The sequence below is a fragment of the Cydia pomonella genome, unplaced genomic scaffold, assembly GCF_033807575.1.
Source record: "Cydia pomonella isolate Wapato2018A unplaced genomic scaffold, ilCydPomo1 PGA_scaffold_167, whole genome shotgun sequence".
Taxonomy (NCBI): domain Eukaryota; kingdom Metazoa; phylum Arthropoda; class Insecta; order Lepidoptera; family Tortricidae; genus Cydia; species Cydia pomonella.
This window is the reverse complement of record NW_026907809.1, coordinates 410822-433339: the sequence shown is the minus strand read 5'-3', so window position 1 is coordinate 433339 and position 22518 is coordinate 410822. Positions and strand designations below refer to the sequence as shown.

The 22518-nt window shown below is 40.1% G+C and overlaps 1 protein-coding gene across 1 annotated transcript; it reads left to right on the top strand.

Moving 5' to 3' along the window:
* The first annotated feature begins 1670 nt into the window (after window positions 1-1670).
* LOC133533480 (small ribosomal subunit protein mS39-like) lies at window positions 1671-22433 on the top strand. Its single transcript, XM_061872472.1, has 15 exons — window positions 1671-1842; window positions 1931-2110; window positions 2798-3026; window positions 3978-4201; window positions 4667-4763; window positions 5622-5783; window positions 6544-6718; window positions 7927-8057; window positions 9601-9719; window positions 10937-11021; window positions 12095-12236; window positions 13031-13139; window positions 15716-15914; window positions 18918-19093; window positions 22286-22433. Exons 1-15 carry the CDS (start codon window positions 1817-1819, stop codon window positions 22380-22382), a joined length of 2151 nt encoding a protein of 716 aa, XP_061728456.1. The 5' UTR covers window positions 1671-1816; the 3' UTR covers window positions 22383-22433.
* Window positions 22434-22518: the final 85 nt, after the last annotated feature.

Below are 22518 nucleotides of genomic sequence, written 5' to 3'. Positions count from 1 at the left end.
AATACCTAGCTGATACCTCTGTGAGTACATAAACGAAATAATATTCACTGCAGAACCATGATTAAAGTGTCTACATGTATTAAGTGCGTGCATGGTCATCCTTTGTCAGAGCATAGCAACATAGTTGATATTCTGAAACTAATTAAAATATATAGTCATGCATAAAAGAGCGTTTTCTAAAAGAAATATTGAAACCTGATTCTTCCAAATCTGGACACTCTTGGGCTCATTTTACTCAGAATCGACAGCATTCTCTATCCTACCATAAAAAAATTACCGATTTTTTTTTTCAATTGTATGCTCGTGACGTATGGAAACGACAATTTTCATACAAATTTTTAGGACTTTTTTAGGAACAGGATTGAATATGCTAGTAATTTTGACTTGAAAGAACCCAAAAACACCATGATCTGTGAAAAACTGGTTTTTAATAATTATTTTTTTAAAAAAAAAGCTCAAAATAGCATTCAACTAAAATATAAAATAAAATCATTTGTTTATGATTTACGTGTGCTACTACTCGTATGTATTGCTTGTAAGACTTGCGGGGATAGGTACATATTGTACCTACTTATTTGATTTCGCAAAATGTCTTGTATTGTTGTTAACTAGTTTAGGTAATTGTTTAGGATTAAGTAATTTCGATAAACTAACTGCGACTGCATCCTAGCCGATAAGTAGTTGAGAGGGAAGAATAGCTTATCGAATTTAACGAAATAACGGTAATTTTTTTTCTATGAAATTCCATTTCGGTAGAAAACGTTTTCCACTAAGTAACTAAATCTTAACAAATCACTTTGATTTTGATGTCGATCGCTTCAGCAAGTTCAGCATAATATATTATATATATTTAAGTTTCGCTTTTTTGAAATATAATTGTTTTACAAATTATAAAAAAAATGAAAACTTATAAACATAGTTTTTCATTGTGTCAATATCTTACAAAAAAAACATGAATAATGGAAAATGTTTAGAAGTGAAGAAACGTTTTCTCTTGTTGTATGAACGATCACGTCCTCTATAAAACTCCCTCTATCTCTCTTAAAAACTCGCTGCACGCGGAGCAAGTAAAAAAGCGGCCAAGTGCGAGTCGGACTCGCCCATGAAGGGTTCCGTACCATTTATGACGTATTAAAAAAAACTACTTACTAGATCTCGTTCAAACCAATTAATCTAACGAATCTATAAGGGTTCCGTTTTTTGCCATTTGGCTACGGAACCCTAAAAAGCACATGCCTTAGCAGCGTTGCCAGGCGAACGATAATTATATATATGTACGATAATTTGGGCTGCGATACGATGTACGTTCCAAAAAGCATGAATAATTTCAGCCAATTGGACGATGCCATCTAAAATCAGCAAGAAGCAAAATATGACACTTTCCCTCAGAAATAGGCTAAAATTAGCACCTTTGGGTATCCGGCTCCTTGGTGTAAGTCAAGATTTTCTGTAAGCCGTTCGGATCTGTCACAAAAATACACAAAATATAAAACTTACTTTGCGCAATTTAGACGGAAGTTTTGTTTTCTTTGATTATATATTGGAAATTTAAGCTTATTTTGCAAGCATATTTTGGGGTACGGTCTTTTTGATTGACGTATAATATTTTTTTACGGTACGATAATTTGAACACTCAAATACGATAATTCTCTTCCGCACACCTGGCAACACTGTGCATTGGTTGGCTGTCAAATTTGACAGTTCCCTCCGGCAAAGTTATGACTTATTTTATGAAGTAATTTACGAAGGTTAATATTAATTTAATACAAGTGTTCGTAATACCAACGTATAAATAAATCACTTTTATTGACGCAAAATGTACTCAAACATAATCCTGCAAAGGTTTGTCTCATATTCTGATTCCTTTCTCATTTATAGGTTATGCTTATTGCCTGCATATTTATTTACGTTTTTGTATGAAAATTTTCAGGCAATGGTCAAAGTTTGCGAGTTTGTGCCGTTACTCGTCGGTGGTGGAAGGTCAGCGGGTACCTCAGACTACGTCTGGTGACGGGATATCACCTCCACCTCGTATTCCTAGAGGCCCGACTGATATTCTACAAGCCTTAGCAGCCACTGTTGGACCAGACCCCACAGCCGCTCATTACAAGTAAGCTGTTACAAATAAATATTATGGAGCAATGTTACACTGTTCAACCTAGTCCCACAGTAAGGCTTGGTACTATTCGCGATTTTGTGGTTAGTCCCATGGGAAACTTGGTTCAGTATAACCATCTCAATACATTTTTGACATTCAAGATCACTACTTCAAAATCACCCAATATATATAATATTTAAATGTAGAGCCATTCATAACTAACTATAAAATGATGAAATAACAAATACCCTTACCAGAATTAAACCAAATGTTAGCATCATAGGCAAAGTACTAGACTGGCAAGTGGCATGGCTGTGAAGAAGATGTCTACAGATGCACATGGCTCTAATGATATTTATGTATATACCAATAAGGTTTACAATGCGTAATATGTAATAGTTGTGCTATTCAAAAAGGTAATAAATATACAAATGTAATTGTAAGTTACTTTTATTATGGCTTTTTGTATGTTAAAGAGTTTACTTCTACTTCTACAATTATTGTAAGAGTTCCACAAATTATATTTACAAATTTGAAAAATTTCATACCAAGAAATGGACAAAACTGTTATCAATTTATACTGTTCACAGTACATCAGCATCATTAAAGCTCTTCATTTATAAGCACTTACTTATTTACTAAGTTTTGCTTGTGGAACAATATACAATGTAACATTTAATGGTACTAATTATAAATCAGATACCATGATGACCCTTACCTCATCCCACTGTCAAACTACCGTAAGCGAGCCTACGCATTGTCAGCGGAAGCTGGCCGTAAAGCAGCAGCATGGATCCGGGACCAGCACTCAGACCTGTTTGCCACTCGCCAGTGGGACCCCCCAGGCAAGATGACCACTCCATACTTCAATGCTGATCCGAGAATAGAGGCTTTCGCACCAAAACCTATTTACACAGATGAGAGCAAGGTATTATATTAATTATTGTTTATCATACAAAAATCTATAAATAGGGTTATAAGTTATTAATTTATTATTTTCATAGATAAATAAACATATGTTTGTATGTAATAAATGTATCTCTATTTCAGTTTATATGAAAACAAATATAAAAAATATAGACAAATGTCATCATAGAAAACATTGTCATGAATAAATAAATTGTAGCAATACCCCTGACACAAAAATAGTGTCTTGTTTTCCCTGATCTTCTTCCTCGCGTTATCCCGGCATTTTTGCCACGGCTCATGGGAGCCTGGGGTCCACTTGACAAGTAATCCCCAGAATTGGCGTAGGCACTAGTTTTTACGAAAGCGACTGCTATCTGACCTTCCAACCCAAAGGGTAAACTAGGCCTTATTGGGATTAGTCCGGTTTCCTCACGATGTTTTCCTTCACCGAAAAGCGACTGGTAAATATCAAATAGCCGGGTCCACACAGAGCGAGCATACGCGCGAGGCAATTTCCTCACGCACAAACCGGCCACTGTAGGCGTGCCTCGGCCAAGGCGGCGTGCTTGGGCAAGGAAAACGCACGCGCCGCCTCGGCCGAGGCACGTCTACACTGGCCGGTTTGTTCGTGAGGAAATTGCCTCGCACGTACGAGCACGCTCGCTCGCTCTGTGTGGACCCGCCTAATGATATTTCGTATATTAGTTCCTAAAAACTCATTGGTACGAACCGGGGTTTGAACCCGCGACCTCCGGATTGAAAGTCTGCTTTACTGCTAGGCCAACAGCACTTCTCTCGTCTCGTTTTCCCTGATATCCTTTTAAAAACACTGCCGGAATGCCTTCTTTCCTCTCAAACTGAAGACAAACCGGACAGATGGAACATGGAAATCCAGATGGTTGACAGTCCTAGTTCTACACATTTTTGTTCTACACAACTATTAGTTTATCATTTACTAATAACCTTACAGGTAACAGAAGAAGATTTAAGATATACAATTAGGAATGCTCTTTTAGAAGATTCTGTAAAAGTGTTCCAACTGCTTGGTGGATCAGAAGCAGTGAGTGAGGAGCTCAAACTGGACTTCTTGCAGTTGCTCTGTTTTTGCAACGAGAAGGAGCTGGATTCTACTGAGTGGTTAGAAGAGAGGTGGTTCTCTGCAAATGCCAGAGAACGACAAGCTGCTACATGGAGGTAAATAAGAAATGTGTTGCCAGACTGGTGCCCACTGTATTTTTTTAAAAGTATTATTTACTTTGAATGGTCATAATTTTAGTGACTTTATTAGACACAGAACCTTATTGTAAAATATTTTCCTAGTTTTGAGGGTAGACAAAATGTTTTTTTTTTTTTACACCAACACTTGTATGTTTATAACAATCTTTTTTTGCTGTATGGCGCCTCATTGATTTTCCCTTTGGATACGAAAAACAGGGGTAAACAATTTGTGATTCTGATCTCATGTTTTCAAATTAGTGTTTATATTTCTTTTAGTATTATCATACTTTGATATTATATGAGTGTTAGAAGAGTTTAACATGCATACAAGCATGTGAAGCATGGCTATGTATTTGAGAATTCTTACTACGATTATTTTATGTTCCTTGTAATTATGTTCTGAAAACCTTGTGTATTAAATTAATGTGTGTTTCACGATAGATTGGGTGGCCTGGCGGACAAAATTTTTACATCAATGGAACCCAAAAGCCCAGAGGCATATTGTGCCATCATTCAGGGCATGGCAAAATACTATCAGGTAATCCTTCATACCTCTAACGATAATCCAAGACAATTATAAAACCAGTAAATACATAGGTCACTAGATAAGTTTTTCAATAGACAAAATATGAAACTAACAGGTGGCCTATCAGGCTATCACATATACTTTAAAACTATATTTCCATAGACAATGATTGGCTAGAAAACATTTACTTTATTTTTTAATTTAGGTACTTGTTAAAAAATCTTAACTTTATATAAAATGAAAATGTTGTATAAAATATGCGCAAATCGCCCTTAGCCCACGCCGACGTTTTAAAAGTTTAGATCTATTTTTTTAAATGTAAATTTAAAAATAAAATTAATGTTTTCCGCCCAAACATTGTCTATGGAAATATAGTTTTAAAAATATATGTGATAGGCCACCTCATTGTTTCATATTTGTCTAGTGACCTACGTATGTTTATATAGATCACTCTAGCGCAGGTACCATTGGTTGCTTGAAAATACTGTCTAATAGACAATCTTCCCGAATCGCGACCTTCATCCAGTTCACATATCTCTTTTGCGCTTTAACCCTTATCTGCGTCCTTACCGGACATACAGCGAACTGCCTTCCACACAATCGAACATGCCACGGACCGCACCAAGGTGTTGATTCGGTACGTACGTCTATTAGTACTATTACAACGTACATTATTTTGATAAGTGATCGATTCAGTACAGTTTTCTTATTCAATTTTACATCTTGAGATATCATGATATTTAGGTTTATCATTTCATTTAACTGACGAGGTCCTATCGGTTATCAAACACGGCAAAACTACTTAGTTTAGATATAATTATGTTTTTCTGTGTTATGTATGTAAATATCAACTAAAATCTTCTTCCGTAGGCCGAAAGAGCTCACATGTTATATCAAGAAGCGCTGGAGAAAGGCATTCCACTTTCTACTGATGTGTTCAACTCTTTGTTGAGTTGTATCGGATTCCTCAAAGAGGGCGCTGCTCTCCGAATGGACGCTCTGAAAGATCTGCTGAGGCAGATGGCTGAACAGGTAACGCTTTCTAGTCAATATAGTACGACGATATGTGGCTTTCCACCAGAAAAGCGTCCTTATGCTCCATTTGCATTTAGACCCTTCTCTGATCTAAAGCAAGATATACAAATGTCAACGATATTTTTATTACGCTTCTGGAGCCGTAAGCATCCAAGAGCTACTCAACAACTTTTACCATGTTGTTGGAGATGGTACCTATCGAACCCCCAAAACTAAAGGGAGACTGTATAGCAAAAAGTTTCCTGCGTAGTGACGTCATCAAAATAGCGCCCGCCTCGTTTCGACAAGTGCGAAGCGCATCCAAACTGTGCTTGCACGTGTCCTATGGAAGCAGATTCTCAGAATTTACGATGTATCTATTGACTTTTCTCAACAATTTAGGCCATATCTACCTCACTTATTATAATTGCACATCACCATGATAAAATGTTCTGTCAGGCAGGGAAGGATAAACACAGTAAGCACAGTTCGTTTGAGAAACTGGTGCATCACGTTTAACTTTATGGAATGGACTCAAGTAAATACCACTACCACATAAAATCATTCTTAATTTAAATGGGTGCCACAAGACCTACGGCTGTAGCACGGTCGCATTTTATAGCCTGTCACGTTCTAACAAGTATGTAAGAGCGAAAGTGACAGACATAGTGACAAGCGATAAAAATGCAATCATGCTGCCACCGCAGTGTTCAAAAAGTGACCCAGAGGAGAATAACGAAAGACAAGAAAAAAATATTGACCCACTATTGTCCTGCAGGGTATATCCCCGAACCAGCAGACCCTGAGCTCTTGCCTGCGGTCCATCTCCGCGTGGGGCGCGGGCAAGGCTCTGCAGCACCTGGCTCTGCAAGTCATCGCCGAGTTCCACAAGCTGGACATCCAGCCGGGCTTGTCGGCATATTATTATCTGCTGTGCCTGTTTTGTAAAGAACGTAAGAATTCTCACGACTATTCATGGTGATTTTTTTAAAATTATACATTAAGGACTACTACTTAATACTGTTAGTAGCTAGTAGCTGTTACGCGAAATTGGTCTTTGGTGATATTGCCTAGCTTTTTAATTAATGCCGATTGACATTTATAGATTTTGGAAAAACGGTCATTTTTGACAAAAAAAATTGTTTGCAAAGCGCCTCTACCTTAGTACAAAGGAAGTAGGTTATCTTCATACAAACGCACCGCGCGCGGCTTGTATGTGTGCGCACGCACACTCAACAAAGGCCCCGACTGGCGCACTGAGAAACGGGTCGAGATTTTGTTTGAGTGTGCGTGAGGCGACGTAAAGATACGATGGCGCACACATACAAGCCGCGCGCGGTGCGTTTGTATGTAGATAACCTACTTCCCCACTCTTCGTACCAAGCCTCTACCATTTTTAAAACCTCAGTGCAATTAACTCAAGTGCTTTCTTACACCTTCCTTAAGTATAATAACGACATATTTGACGACCGCTCTGACTTAGTGGGTAATGAAGCCGATAGTCCCGGGTTGAATCCTGGTAAGGGCATTTATTTGTATGATGAGCACAAATATTTGTTCCTGAGTCATGGGTGTTTTCTATGTATTTAAGTATAGTCGTTAGATTTGTAGCTGGCCCCCAACGGCTTATCCTTTGTCTATTGTTAACTAAAACGGCGCGTGCCACTACCTGCAAAAAAAAGGGCCCGGTCACTTTAACCGGTCATTTAATTACAACTCCTATGGTAATTGAAATAAGATTTAAAATGAACAAATGGAAAAATAACTTTCGAGTTCTTGTGTGGTCCCTATACGGTTACTGAGTGCCGGCAAGTCGAACGCTACCAAACCAGTCTAAAATGTGTCCTCGATATGCGTAACAAAGGCGCGTTATCGAAGAGCATTAGAATTATACGACCCTTTTTTGCAGGTAGTGGCACGCGCGGTTTTAGTTAACAATAGACAAAAGATTAGCCACTTCGGGCCAGATTCAAATCGAACGACTATACTTATATTATTTTTATTTTATTTATATCGTTGTCGTGCTTATTGTGGGATTTAGTCAATTTGTTTAAGGGTGTTCATAATGTTTATTTATTAAAAAAAAGTTGATATCTCAATCTTTTTCAATTGTCACATGCGAGTAGCTAACCCTTATAGTGAACTACCTACGTTTTTACAGGTGGACCTCGGACCGATATACTGTCGCTGATTCTGAATGACTTGGAGAAGAGGGAGAGTTTGGATGCCAAAGAAGCCACAGATACGAACTTCTTCATTACGGCTATGGGCGTCTGCAACGATCACTTGCAGGTAATAACTGGAGTACAGTTAAAGGAGAAATCACCAGACATCATTAAATAATGGGTTTAATACATAAAAATAGGCATAGCTCAGGTAAATCACACTCAGACGCAATAATAGCGGGCGATCCTCGTCTGATAGTCCGGTCCGTGCCAATATTGTTGTGCCCATCGACACCGATCGTAAGGCTTGAGCTTGACACAAGCAAGCCTCACAATCAGTTATCAATACTAAAACACAACCACCATCTAAAACCACAGCGCAGGCTTCGTCAAAAGCCCAGTACTAAACGGAATCCGCAACAAACTTCGTCCAATCTACACCAGTGATAATCCACCACAGGCTTCGTCAAGAATGTACAAGATTAAATCTGCAAGCTTTGTCCGAAACCCTAACACTACCTACGCCTTGACGTTAATCCCCGGGGCGAAACGTAGCTGGCGCAAAAGTTCCAAAAATACTGGCCGCATTAAATTACCGCGCTGTATTGCCAGTAATATTTGCTGGATCAGGTATGAGCCAGAACAGGGACCCCAACCTCTTTGTTATTAAAGTTTGTACGATTTTAATAAAGTCATCGAGGTTGCATTGTTTTATCGTCTAGTCCCCATGGCCAGCTTTGGCTTAGGTCGCCAACACATTATCAGCTCGATTTTAGCTTACTGTGACATTGCACCTCTTTATTAGGCTTTCATAAGTAAGTCAATCTAAATGATGTCATTTAGTTATCGTGCATTTCGCTCTTACTTGTCCATGTATGTATTGGCGATGCGAGACGCACGATAATTAATGACATCATTTAGATATTATTCGTCAGTGCACGTTGGAATTGGCCTAAAGGTCAGTTACTGGGACTAGTTAAATAAAAGCTTGGAATTATAATAATAATTGATTCCAGGACATATTTAGATACCACGGTTACACTCATTTGAATTTTTCGTCGCTATTGGCGACATGTGGCGGCGCGTAATTCACGGAGTGCAGCCGTCGCGAACACTCAAGCCTGAAGAAGGACCCCCCATGGGTTCGAAAAATTTCGCCAATAGCGACGAAAAATTCAAGTGGGTGTAACCAAATAGAATTAGAAATAGAGGTGGATTGACAAAAAAAAACTTTTTAGCCGCAGTAAAATTACTGCAATCTTTCGACACATGATTAAAACTTTTAGAACACCATTTGACTTTGATCCTTATTCTTTCACTGACATGTGTTAACGACCAAAAAGTGGCACCATCCAATAGATCAAAGGCCAAAGGTATGGCGGTATCGTTTCGAGCGATGCTCCACAACATTTAGCCGATGCCCGGTAAGATGGCGCCACTTTTTAAATATTTAACAAAGTTAACACATATCAGTGAAAGAATAAGGATCAAAGTCAAACGGCGGCGTTCTAAAAGTCTTAATAATGTGTTGAAAGATGCTGGCAGTAAATTTACTGCCATGCTACAAAATTTTCTTTACAAATCCACCTCTATTTCAAATTATTTTTGGTGTAACAGTGGTATCTAAATATTTTAGAATATTTCTCACGAAAGTTTAATTTCGATTCCAGGACATAAATATGGCAGAGAGAGTGCACGCACTCCTGATGAAGGGAGACAACTATAAACTGGTCGGCGACGCCTACAAAGAGAGCATTTACTACAGACACTTCGTTACCGTCGCCTGCAGGTAAACATGTCACAACATGTCGTGTGTGTCGGTGTCGGTAAATGGGAAAGGTCCCAGCCCAGGACTAAGGAGTCAGGGGGGGTCCTTTCGGGCATGCTCGGCTGCGTTCGACTCAGCATTGCTACTAGCAATTATTAGGGTTGGCACTTGACGTCCCTTTGCGTGCACAACCACAGATCAGATTATTGCTTGAATTTTTGACAACCTTAAATAGCCGAAAGGGAATGCCATACATTAGAAAGGGACAGCACGATTCGTCCCTGAATCGCTGTCAAACTTCGGTTTTGTAGGAAGTTTCTTTTCTGTACGGTAATACTATTTCCAAAGAAAGGGATTTTTGCAGCCACAGTAAATTTTCTGCTATCTTTCGACACATGATTAAAACTTTTAGAATGCCATTTTCCTTTCATCCTTTTTCTTTCCCTGGTATGTATTAAATTTGTTAAATATCAAAAACTGGCGTCGTCTAATAGATCATAGGTATGGCGCATCGGATTCAAATTCTCTTTGCTTCTTCTGTGCCTTAGTGCCGCTTATGTTATTTTCAGAGGTTTTTCTATACATATTGTACACTTAAGGTCGCATTCTCCTTTTTTTGTATTAATAGCAAAGGTTGCAGTTGTCATTGTTAATAGTTTTCGAAGTGCATGTTATATTTAATCGGGGTTTTAATTTACTAAACAACAGGTACAACTTTAAGATTGTAAACATTTTAATTTTATAAAATAGGACTAGAAAAGTCGTTTAATGTAGAATTTTGAACACTTAAAATTTACGTATTTGAAATATTTACCACTTTTTTTTATACTACGTCGGTGGCAAACAAGCATACGGCCCGTCTGATGGTAAGCAGTCTCCGTAGCCTGTGTACGCCTGTAACTCCAGAGGAGTTACATGCGCGTTGCCGACCCTAAACCCGCCCCCCCCCCCCCCCCCTCGTTGAGCTCTGGCAACCTTACTCACCGGCAGGAAAACACTATGAGTAAGGTCTAGTGTTATTTGGCTGCTGTTTTCAGTAAGGTGGAGGTACTTCTCCAGTTGGGCTCTGCTCTAGATCTGGAATGACATCCACTGGTTGTGCCCTACCACACAAAGCGAGATGACATTCACAATGCCCATACCTCTCTTTTGCAAAAGTATATAAATTAATTCATTAACTACCGGTTTCTGTGGCTTTTAGATTTAACTGTTTATTAATAACATGTTCCTTTCCTCAGGCACGCAGCATTCGAGAGAACTACAGCGTTACTAGATACGTTAGTTCCTAACGTTTACGTCCCGGAGCCGTCCGTTATGGAAGAGGTTGGTTTATAAACGGATCGAATTGGTTTTCGTTGTGATGTTTTGGACCACTCTGTCACGCGTGTATTTCTGTATTTTATTAAATAAATAAAAAAGACGAGTCCTGTTGCATGTCTTTTTAGATGTAAATTACATTCGCCATGAGAAAAATTTAAAAACTAAATTTCATTTCATACAAAAAGCTACCCTCCGTCACATTTTTTGGGGACAATTTTCTGATTTCATGGATTTATCAATTCAGAATTGGAACTATATTTTAGTCCGGAAGTAAAACTGATTGCGTACGAATATAATTGCGATAGAATTTTTGCGAGTGTAATTTCTACTCACTGATGTACTCCTAAAAGATGTCAACTGTAGTCTTTTTTCTGCGACCAGGAAAACAATGTCGTTTTCGAAACGTCGGAGGTAATTTTAAAGCTTAATTAATTAATTATACGCGATTAAGTTCCGTTGAAATAACGCTAAAAATCCTTTTTTGCTAACTGTACTTTTCTTTCCACAGGCAACTAATACTCATAGAGACATTTCTAACAACCCCAAACACAATTAGGCTACGTTGTTTTATCACAGAGTTCCTATGGCTACATCATGTCTCCATCATCAGATGAGCTTTATGGTACCATAATATTGCACACACCCGACTTACATATACTCGTATTTGTGCAAATTATCAGCTTCATCGGAAACCGGGATGTGAGTCAAATTTAGCTGGCAAGATTTGATTACAGACAAACAACGAGAGAGATGAAACTAAATGAAAGCTTGCATAAAATGATAGCGCATCTTCGATTTTATGGCGGCGGTTAAGTTATTTTGACTATTAAAGTCTAGGGATGTACTGACTAGTCAAGAAATCCGACTCTACGGTCTCATTTGTAGTCATGTGTAGCCGGCCTATTGTGCCGACTAATCGGTCAGATTCTTAGTCGTAACTAACCTCCTCCTTGCTTCGTTCTCCTCAGTGCTGAGAGTCGTGACCTCCTGATCCACGTGGACCACATGATCCCGGACGGCAGATTTACTACTATATTGTACCCTTGGAATATGAAACCCTTGTAATTTGGCAACAGATAATAAAAACGCTAGAGGTGGGCGGCGCGGGCGGTCGGCTGGCGGGAGTGTGGTCGCAGCTCGTGGTGTTCGGGCTCGCGAAGCGCGCCAAGCTCGTCGAGCGCCTGCTGGACGCCATGGCCAACTGCTACCACTACCAAGGTATCGTCCATTCAAACAAATATCGCTAGAGGTGGGCGTCGGCTGGCGTGTGGACGCAACTCGTGGTGTAAGGGCTGAAGCGCCTGCTGGATACCATGGCCTGCTACCACTACCAGGATACCGTCCATACTAACAGATATCGCTAGAGGTGAACGCTGACTGGCGTCTGGTCGCATCGCGTGGTGTTCGGGCTGAGGCGTCTGCTGGATGTCATGGCCTGCTACCAATACCAGGGTACCATATATACTAACAGATATCGCTAGAGGTGGATGCCGGCTGGCGTCTGGTCGCATCGCGTGGTGTTCGGGTTGAGGCGCCTGCTGGATGCAATGGCCTGCTACCAATACCAGGGTACCATCCATACTAACAGATATCGCTAGAGGCGGACGCCGGCTAGCGTCTGGCCGCATCTCATGGTATTCTGGCTGGGACGTCTGCTGGATGCCATGGCTGCTACCACTACCAGGGTAATCGACAAAACAACATAATTATCGAACTTTCTCACCAAATTTTTACGAGAATCGATTGAGAAATGCGATGTGTACAGGAGAACAGCCGGACGTATGAAAGCATATTTGCCCAAGCTGGAATAGACACCTTCGCTTTCGCTCGGTCAAATAGCCTAAAATATCATAATAATCGTCTACCCATATCTGTGTTGTTTCTTCAGAGCCTTCCGTTGCTTCCCCATGACAGTGCACCACATGTAACTCGCTTCGATGAGTCGATTATAAGTAATAATAAATGCGAAAACTGTTACTGTATAATAAAGTACAAATTACTCGCATGTTTAGAAGACGAAGTGAAGGCTCAGATGCGAGCGGCAGCAGCGGACGTGGTCAAGTTCGGCAAACTAGCCGAAGAGCAGCGGGAAGGCAAGGAGATGCGCTCACCCGTACAGAAGTAAGTACTCACGACTCACACACAATAGAGTCTGTGCGGAAAGAGAAGAGTCGTGGAATGTATGGGGCCTAATACATTCCACAACTCTTCTCTTTCCGAACAGACTCTATACTATATCATTTCTCATACTCTGAAAGCGAGTTATTTGCAAATGAAAACTGCCACCCTACTTTGCTACTGCTATTTATAATTTCATAACGCATAATTGGACTTGACTGACCGTCACAGACGTAGATTTAAAGCATGACTAAAGCATTTTGAGCTTGACTAAAAAAATTGAAATTAGATGGAGTCATTACTTAAAAATATGCCTAAAATGCTTGTGTGTGTTGCGTGTAAAATGTGACAGATTTTACATTTATAAAGCTAAACCTCCAGGTTGTCCGTCTTGAATATTGACTAGTCTCTGGACATAACGGGTGATAACAAAGGTATGAGAATTATTTCAGAGCTGTGAAAAAATACTCATATAACTGTTTACGATACTTTGTTATTATTAGGCAATATATATACATGATAATTATTTACAATAACATTTATTGATGTTAGAATAGGGCCCGTGGTCAGCTTTTTCACGTAGTTTAGATATAAAGTTCGAATAAGACCTTTGGACATCATTTTTGTCCATTTTCGGAACACAAGTCTTAGTCATTTTTATTACTTGGGCACAATTTTCAGCTCTCCAATTATTTTTAGACACTCAACTACTCAAACATCCAAAAAAACTATCAATCAGCCGACATTGTTGAAGGTTTGAGGAATTTCGGACTTACTTACATACAAATTGTATGTTATCGGAGTCCTAGAATTGTAATGTATGTCTGCTCAAACTTGTCCATGATACATGTATTTGATATTTCCTGGTATTGTAGAATTATTGCTAGTATAGTATCAACCATTTCCAGGTATATCAGTTTTTTTAAAGGAAATTAACTTTTATCATCCAAACTGAATGATTTCCCTTTGCAATTTCGAGTTATCTAGCGACACTGAGACCATTATGGTCGATTTTTACTGATCAGTGTATTCCGGGCTCTTATCTTCTAGTAGCATTAAGATAGGTCTGGCTATCTTTTTTAATGATCGACAAATATACATCTCGTTGGCTCATGGAATTCATATAATTAAAAGTGCTTTGGAGTCAATTCAGGCTTGCCTTGGTTATCTTCGCTGGCCAGCCACTACCACTTTTGCGATTTATAGTCAAGGATGCAAGAATTATATATATATATAGTAGAAACTGGTACTTTTTCTGTACTAAAATGACCCACTGTGTGTCCCTTTTCCCATGTTTAAGTTAGATTTTTTTAAATGTACAACACGTTTTCGCAGAGTTTCTTGTTTCGACTCTAGTCTAAGAAAAACAAATGTTTCAAGAAATAAAAAATATGAAATACAAGAATCTCAAAAGAACTTGCAACAACTTTATTAACAGTATTTTTTCGTTTATGTAAACAGTTTTGTTTATAAGTCTACAGAAAATCATTTTCATTTTTTTTATAGCCCGTTACGAACAATATACAATTGAAACTAAATGAAAATAAGACATATTTTCGTGATTTTAGTCGTCTCAGAACAAATTAAATTGCTTTAAAAAAAAAAACCTTTTATTTTTCGTTTTAAATTATTTTCTTTCTTTTCTATTTTTTAATGATTTTTTTTCTATCGAGATAACTTTAACCTACTCATACTCATACCTAATATGGTAAAAGATAATTGATTGTAATAGAGAGGTAAGAAAAAAGTACCCCTTAGTTTGACATCCAAAACAATTGTCAAACGTCAACTTTTGATAAGCAAAGTTACCGCAAAATGTATGGAGGTGTGTACGGCTCCATCTCGTTAACCTGTCAAATTCGAAGCACGAAATTGTCTTAGATTTTACACATACTCAATCCATATCTTTGATGGTTTGGTCCGTCTGTCTGTCCGAGGCTTTGCTCCGTGGTCGTTAGTGCTAGAAAGCTGAAATTTGGCATGGATATATAAATCAATAAAGCCGACAAAGTCGTAGAATAAAATCTCATTTTTAAATTTTTTTAAGTGGGGGTGAAGTTTTTTTTTTTGCTTCAACCCTAGAGTGTGGGATATCGTTTGAAAGGTCTTTCAACTAATAGGGGTCTTCAACAAACATTTTTTGGTAAAGTGAATATATTCGGTGATAATCGCTCCGAAAGAAAAAAAAATGTGTCCTCCCCCCTCTAACTTTTGAACCAGACGTCAAAAAAATATGAAAAAAATCGTGGAAGTAGAGCTTAAGAAAGACATTAAATGAAAACTATAGCGGACATGATCAGTTTAGCTGTTTTTGAGTTATCGCAAAAAGTTTCCCCTTCATAGTAAAAAGACGTACAGTTCATCCACAGTTCATCCCTTGGTTAATAATCTACTATACTTTAAACTCCAGTTTAGCTTATTGTGACGGAAGAGTAACTACGGAACCCTACTCTGAGCATGGCCCGATATGCTCTTGGCCGATTTATTTACATTGTAATATTGCTTATAGGTTATGAAATGAACACCAAAACCTTGTCATCTTGAGTAATCGACTTGTTTGTTATCTCCATTTCCCACAGGCTATCAGCCACAGCGCTCAGCAACATCATCGAGATGTGCTCGGACGTGCCGGACAAGTCGGACCCGATGTGGGACGTGGTGCTGGACACGCTGGACGGCCTGCGTCGCGAGGAGGCGGCTGGCGTACCCGCGCGCCCCGAGATCTTCACCGAGACCGCCAAGAAGGCTGCCGCTGTCGGGAAGCCGGCGGTGTCTGCTGTAAGTAACATTATACTATGTGCTCGGACGTGCCGGACAAGTCGGACCCGATGTGGGACGTGGTGCTGGACACGCTGGACGGCCTGCGTCGCGAGGAGGCGGCTGGCGTACCCGCGCGCCCCGAGATCTTCACCGAGACCGCCAAGAAGGCTGCCGCTGTCGGGAAGCCGGCGGTGTCTGCTGTAAGTAACATTATACTATGTGCTCGGACGTGCCGGACAAGTCGGACCCGATGTGGGACGTGGTGCTGGACACGCTGGACGGCCTGCGTCGCGAGGAGGCGGCTGGCGTACCCGCGCGCCCCGAGATCTTCACCGAGACCGCCAAGAAGGCTGCCGCTGTCGGGAAGCCGGCGGTGTCTGCTGTAAGTAACATTATACTATGTGCTCGGACGTGCCGGACAAGTCGGACCCGATGTGGGACGTGGTGCTGGACACGCTGGACGGCCTGCGTCGCGAGGAGGCGGCTGGCGTACCCGCGCGCCCCGAGATCTTCACCGAGACCGCCAAGAAGGCTGCCGCTGTCGGGAAGCCGGCGGTGTCTGCTGTAAGTAACATTATACTATGTGCTCGGACGTGCCGGACAAGTCGGACCCGATGTGGGACGTGGTGCTGGACGGCCTGCGGTGCGAGGAGGCCGGCATTCTTGCGCGCCCAGAAATCTTCTCCGAGACCGTGAAGAAGGCTGCCGCTATCGGGAAACCGGCGGTTATTGCTGTGAGTACCTAACACATAATACGATGTCCTCGAACGTGTCGGACAAGTCGGACCCGATGTGGGACGTGGTGCTGCACAAAATTTATGGCGCCATATAGCGCCGTCTAGTTTTTTTTTTATACTACGTCAGTGGCAAACAAGCATACGGCCCGCCTGATGGTAAGCAGTCTCCGTAGCCTATTGTATTGTATACGGGCGATTTTCCGCAACTCGACGACTTGCGCCTATTTTGCGTCTGCTGTCGCAATAGCTTTCGTATTTTCAGACCAAGTATTATCGAAATTTGCATTGCATTATTTAAAATTATACTACTAGTATTTAATATTTAAATATATGAAATAAACATAAATATTTGTTAATAAATCAATATAAATGACGATGAATGTTTAAAATATTTTCGTCACATTACATTCATTCATTCATTCACTTTCACTTTTTTGAAGACGCGTATACATTAAGGCAGTTTCAGACAGTTCCTAATTAAACATCGGATTGTCTATGATTTAAAAAAAAACCGATCAAAATGTAAATGGCGCCAATTCCAGTCATAACCTACATTTCTTTGCTTTCCTCGTAGTCGAAATGAAAAGTAGAGTGTTTAACTCGGGTAAAAGTAACCATCTCACCCTCGAACTATTGGAGTTCCACCCTTGCTTAACAATCTACTATTATAGTGAATATAAATTCAAGTTAAGGTATTCAAAGCAGCTGAGTACCTAATACTTAAACACACCTAACGGAATAATTAACATATCAATTTGTGAACAATAGTTATTTGTTTTACAAGGGGGCAAAGTTGTTGTTTAACCTCTCGTGCTAATATTGATACCCGAGCAAGTGAGAGATTCTAAAATTGAACCGCGAGCGTAGCGAAAATTTCAAGGCTCGAGATTGAAACAAATTTTGTCCACCGAGTGAAACAATATTTTTCACCACACCAGTCACCAACGCGAGGAATATACTAACTGAAAAACATCAAACAAGATTATGCCCACTCAAATCCAAATGACCATTATTAAATATTTACTAATTATCATTCAAAATCATCATTTAAGAGTCAATTCCATCAGCCAAAATGAGTAAAAATTACTTTGCCACACATGTGGATAAAATGCAACTTTCTTATCAGTTTTTGAAGTACAAAGAGAGCCTTTACTAGCTGGTGCGGTGAATAGTTATTTGTACAACAAGAGAGCAAAGTTTGATATTTCTTCGAGTGCTTGTTTTGAGTCTCGTGCAAACGAAAGATTCTATAATAGATTCACGAGCGTAGCGAGTGAATCTAATTTAGAATCTTGAGCGTAGTAAGGGACTCAAAAGCGCACGAGATGTAAATAATTTTGATCTCGTGTAGTACACAAAAATTTTCACGTCAGTCAGCCATCAAAAAATACAACCTGAAAAATGTAATCCAGACGGACGGATCACTATTTCACTCATGTTTCCTGAAGGTATTCTAACAATTAACTTTAATTACCGCAATAAAACAAAACGAAAGAAATTTCAATAACATAATACGAAAATAATGAATTAACGAACATCAATTGACAGTTCAATCGACAACTAGTAGTAAAAAAAAAAAAAACTTTGTAAGATCCGGTCCGAATTGCGGATACTACTATTTGTCAACTATAGTAGAGATCGTTAAGAGTATTTAAGTAGAATTATTTACTGCGTAACAATTGCGTAAATTTGTATAAGTTCATTGTTTTGATTGTATAATAAAATATGGTGTTTTTATTAAATTTTAAACTTTTACGTCATTAATTATTTATTACGAATGAAGACTCGTAGGGTGTTTTGGAACGATGCGGTCTGACTTATTTTGGGGGTCTATTACAAACCGTCAATCAACTGTTAAATTAAGTATGCACTTTTTTGTCTCTTTCTTTTTGCTAATGACGTGAAAGGGATAAAGACAATAGAATCCAAATATTTCGAACTTGTATTAGGCCCCGCACGTTGAAATGACATTCGAATCTAAAGGTCACTTGAATGTTATTTTGTTTCACTCGGTGAGAAAAATGCGATTTTGCTCACTGTTTTTAAGCAGCAAATTACCCTTATTCGAGCTGCTGACGTGAAAAAATTATTATCATACTTGCACGCTTACACATACCTACAGAGTAAATATCAATGCTATTATGGATGTGGTCTTCTGTAAGGTGGGGGTACTTCCCCAGTTGGGCTACTCCAGATTCGAGCAGTCTGGTTTTTTATTACAAAAATTTAGTGTCATCTTTCGATACGTGCGTGCGCACAATACTCTAATAACTAGTACTTATAGATGGCGGTAACATACCTCGCCGAGTGCGGGTTCGAAGAGGCGGCCTCGGCGTCAGTGGAGGCGCTGGCCGTGATGCTGAACCGGCCGCAAGAGGACGTGCTGCAGCTGCTGCAGAACTCTGAGGGCTTGGCCGCGCTGCACCCCTCCGCCGCGATCGCCGCTGAAGCTTACCATCTGTGAGTATCTAATTACTTAACCAGCCATTAGTTGAATAAGCGTTGGTGGCCTAGTCATAGCAGTAATAAGGGCACGCCTTATTGTACCGAACCGAAGAAGCCTCCCAAACCGAATGTATCGGGTCATCTCCGACTCGTATCAATGAGTTTCTTGAAACTTTTTTTTATGGAGGATAATGATGATGCGGTCTACGGTGGAGCACGCTTACCTATGAGATACCTATTTACCCTAGCCTTGAAGAGACTCAGATTGTACTCATGCGGAAACACACAACTTAATTATACACGGTGTTTTTTTACATTTGAGGAATCTGAATGGCTTTGTTGTTTTTTTTTTTCGTAAAAAGTGATTAATAGCTTTGTTGCAACACGGACATTTTTATTTAAATCCATCAAACAATTGAAAACTATGACATATCAATAACATTTCAAATATCGATACTCCGAGATTAGTATTTGCGTTTAGTAGCAAATGTATAAACTCATAGAGCAGGCAAGTGTACAAGCTCGTGGGGACCGAATCAGATAAAAATAAATCATCGATTATCTCCAAAATGTTGTTAATTAGAATACCGGTTTCTTTGAGAAAGTTACATAACAAGCTCTGCATTCCTGAGCTTCTTTCTTTGTCCATCCCATTTCCCAGTTCAGCTGGGGTCGGGCCTCCTCGTACGTCGGCGCCAGGACAGTCTATCCTGGGTTGTCCGCGTGGTCAAGTTTTGTGTCCTCATCTCTCTTTCGACATAGGACCACCAGGTTGCTGGTCTTCTGCCTCTTCCTTTGGGGTTGCTTGGGATGTTCATAGCCTTCCTCACTGTGTAGTTTTCGTCCCTTCGCAAAACGTGACCATACCACCTCATTCTACTCTCTTTGAGTTTTTCGGTAATAGCCGCTACCTTGAACGAGCCGCGTACATATTCATTGCGAACCTTATCGAGTCGCGTGACACCGCCAGCCCACCTAAGCATTTTCATTTCCGCCACGTGGAGTTTTTGTTCATGCACTTTCTTAGCGGTCCAGCATTCTGCTCCATACATCATTGCAGGTCTAACGGCGGTCTTATATATTTTTCCTTTTGTCTTTATTGGCATTTTGGGGTCGCACAGAACGCCGGACAAAGATCTCCACTTTAGCCATGCTGAATTCACTCGATGGGTGACATCATTGTCTACGTTTGCGTTTGCCGTCACAACTGAGCCGAGGTATTTGAAGTGCGATGCTTTCGGCAATACCTTATCTTCTATGAGTATGTCACAGTTGGTATCTTCCGTTCCTTCATAGTCACACTCCATATACTCAGTCTTCGTTCTACTGATGCGCAAACCGTGACGCTCGATCTCTTTAAGCCACTTGTTTAGAGATTCCTGCAGTTCAGAGGCGCGTTTGGTGATCAGCACAATATCATCTGCATATAGTATGCACCACGGAGTTGGCGCCTGGATACTGCGTGTTATGTAGTCCATTGACAGATTGAAGAGCAGCGGGCTAAGTGCTGACCCTTGATGTACGCCTACTCCAACCTGAAATGGGCCACTCAATCCAGCTGGGCTTTTGATTTGTGTGAAGATCCTATTATACATATCCTGAACTAAAGTGATATACGCTTCAGGGGTACCTTGAGCGCGTAGGGACTGCCAGACCAACTTTCTGGGAACTCGGTCAAACGCTTTCTCGAGATCGATAAAAAGGAGGTACAAGTTTTCTTGATTACAGCGATGTTTCTCCATAAGTATCCGAATAGTTTGGATGGCTTCTGTAGTAGACTTTCCCGCTGTAAATCCTAACTGGTTTTCGGTTATCTTGGACATCGCCGCAATACGTGAACCTATTATCCGCTCCCACATTTTGAGCGTATGTGATGTGAGTTTTATCGCTCTGTAGTTGTTACACTGTGAGACGTCCCCTTTGTTCTTGTAGATTGGGGAAAGAAAGCTAGAGCGCCAGGAGTCGGGGATTGTGCCTTCCATACATATTTTATTGAAAAGTTCCATAAGCCACGGAATGGCAGTGGTGCCAAGCTTTTTCCATAGGTCAGCCGGGATATTGTCAGGTCCCATGGCTTTATGACATTTCATATTACTGATGGCCTTTTTTATTTCATCGGGCTGAATATAATTGATTGGCCCATATACCGGTGGCAAGTGTGGCAGGCTCTCACTCGGGAACTCCTCATTAAGCAATTCTTCAAAGTACTCTTTCCATCGGTTATTTATAGCATCATTGGATGTCAGTAGATGTCCTAGCTTGTTCTTTATGTATTTGTTACGTTGGATATCTAAGGTTGATCTATGCCTCTGTCTAGCTATCTTGTAGATGTCGTTCTCGTTTTCTGCGTTCTCGAGTCTGTCATAGAAACTTTGTCTGGAGGCGGCTCTAGACTGGGCGGCAGCGGCTTTAGCTATTGATTTAATTTTCCTATATTCCATGTGATCTTCTTCGAGTCCGTACTTTTGCCAAACTTTAAAGGCGTCTCTTTTAGCTTTTATAATATCCTTAACACCGTTGTTCCACCAAGTTGTATCTTTGTTCGTGGCTAATCCCCCTTTTGATACTCCAAGGGTTTGTTGTGCTTTCATTTGGCAAAAGTTTTCGAAGTTATTCCACATAGTATTGACATTTTTATTTTTACAAAGGTCGCTTTTAAGATAATCCTCTATTGCTTCAATAAGAATTGTACCTTTAGGACTATGTATTTCTTTCCATTTGATTCTTTTAGTTTTGTCTGGATGGGTTTTAATGGGATGAGGCAAATTTAGCACAGCTACTAAAAGCCTATGTTGAGCTGTGATGGCTTCTCCGGGAATTACTTTACAGTCATTGTAACGTTTAGACATGTCTCTTGTGGATAGTCTCTGCATTCCTGAGCTTAAATTAAGTAACTCACTCCCTTGAAATTAACGGACTTTAAAAAAACACCGTGTATACGAAATATCATTTGATATTAAACAATAATAACATCGTGAGGAAAGGAAACCGGACTAATCCCAATAAGGCCTAGTTTCTCTGGGATGGAAGGTCAGATGGCAGTCGCTTTCGTAGAAACTAGTGCATATACCAATACTAGCGATAGAGTTGCCGAGCGGACGCCAGGCTCCCTAAGTGAGCAGTGAAAGTCACTAAACGATTCCAAAGTCAGGTTACCCTTTATAAGGCTTATAAAGACTTAAGTAGTCAGGATCGTATTAATTTCAGGGCTAAGACTGGAACACCAATGAGGGAGAGAGACGCAGCTACGTCGAGCTCCAGCTCCAGCTCGGATAGCAGCGACTCTTCGTCCGACGACGAATAACCAGTCATTAAGGTATAATTAAGTAGTTTATTTAATAAAGTATATACATTACATTATCTTTTATTTTACCTTTAACAAAAACCTTGAGACAGGATAAAAAACACGATTGACAAACTTTATCCATATACTTGTGTCT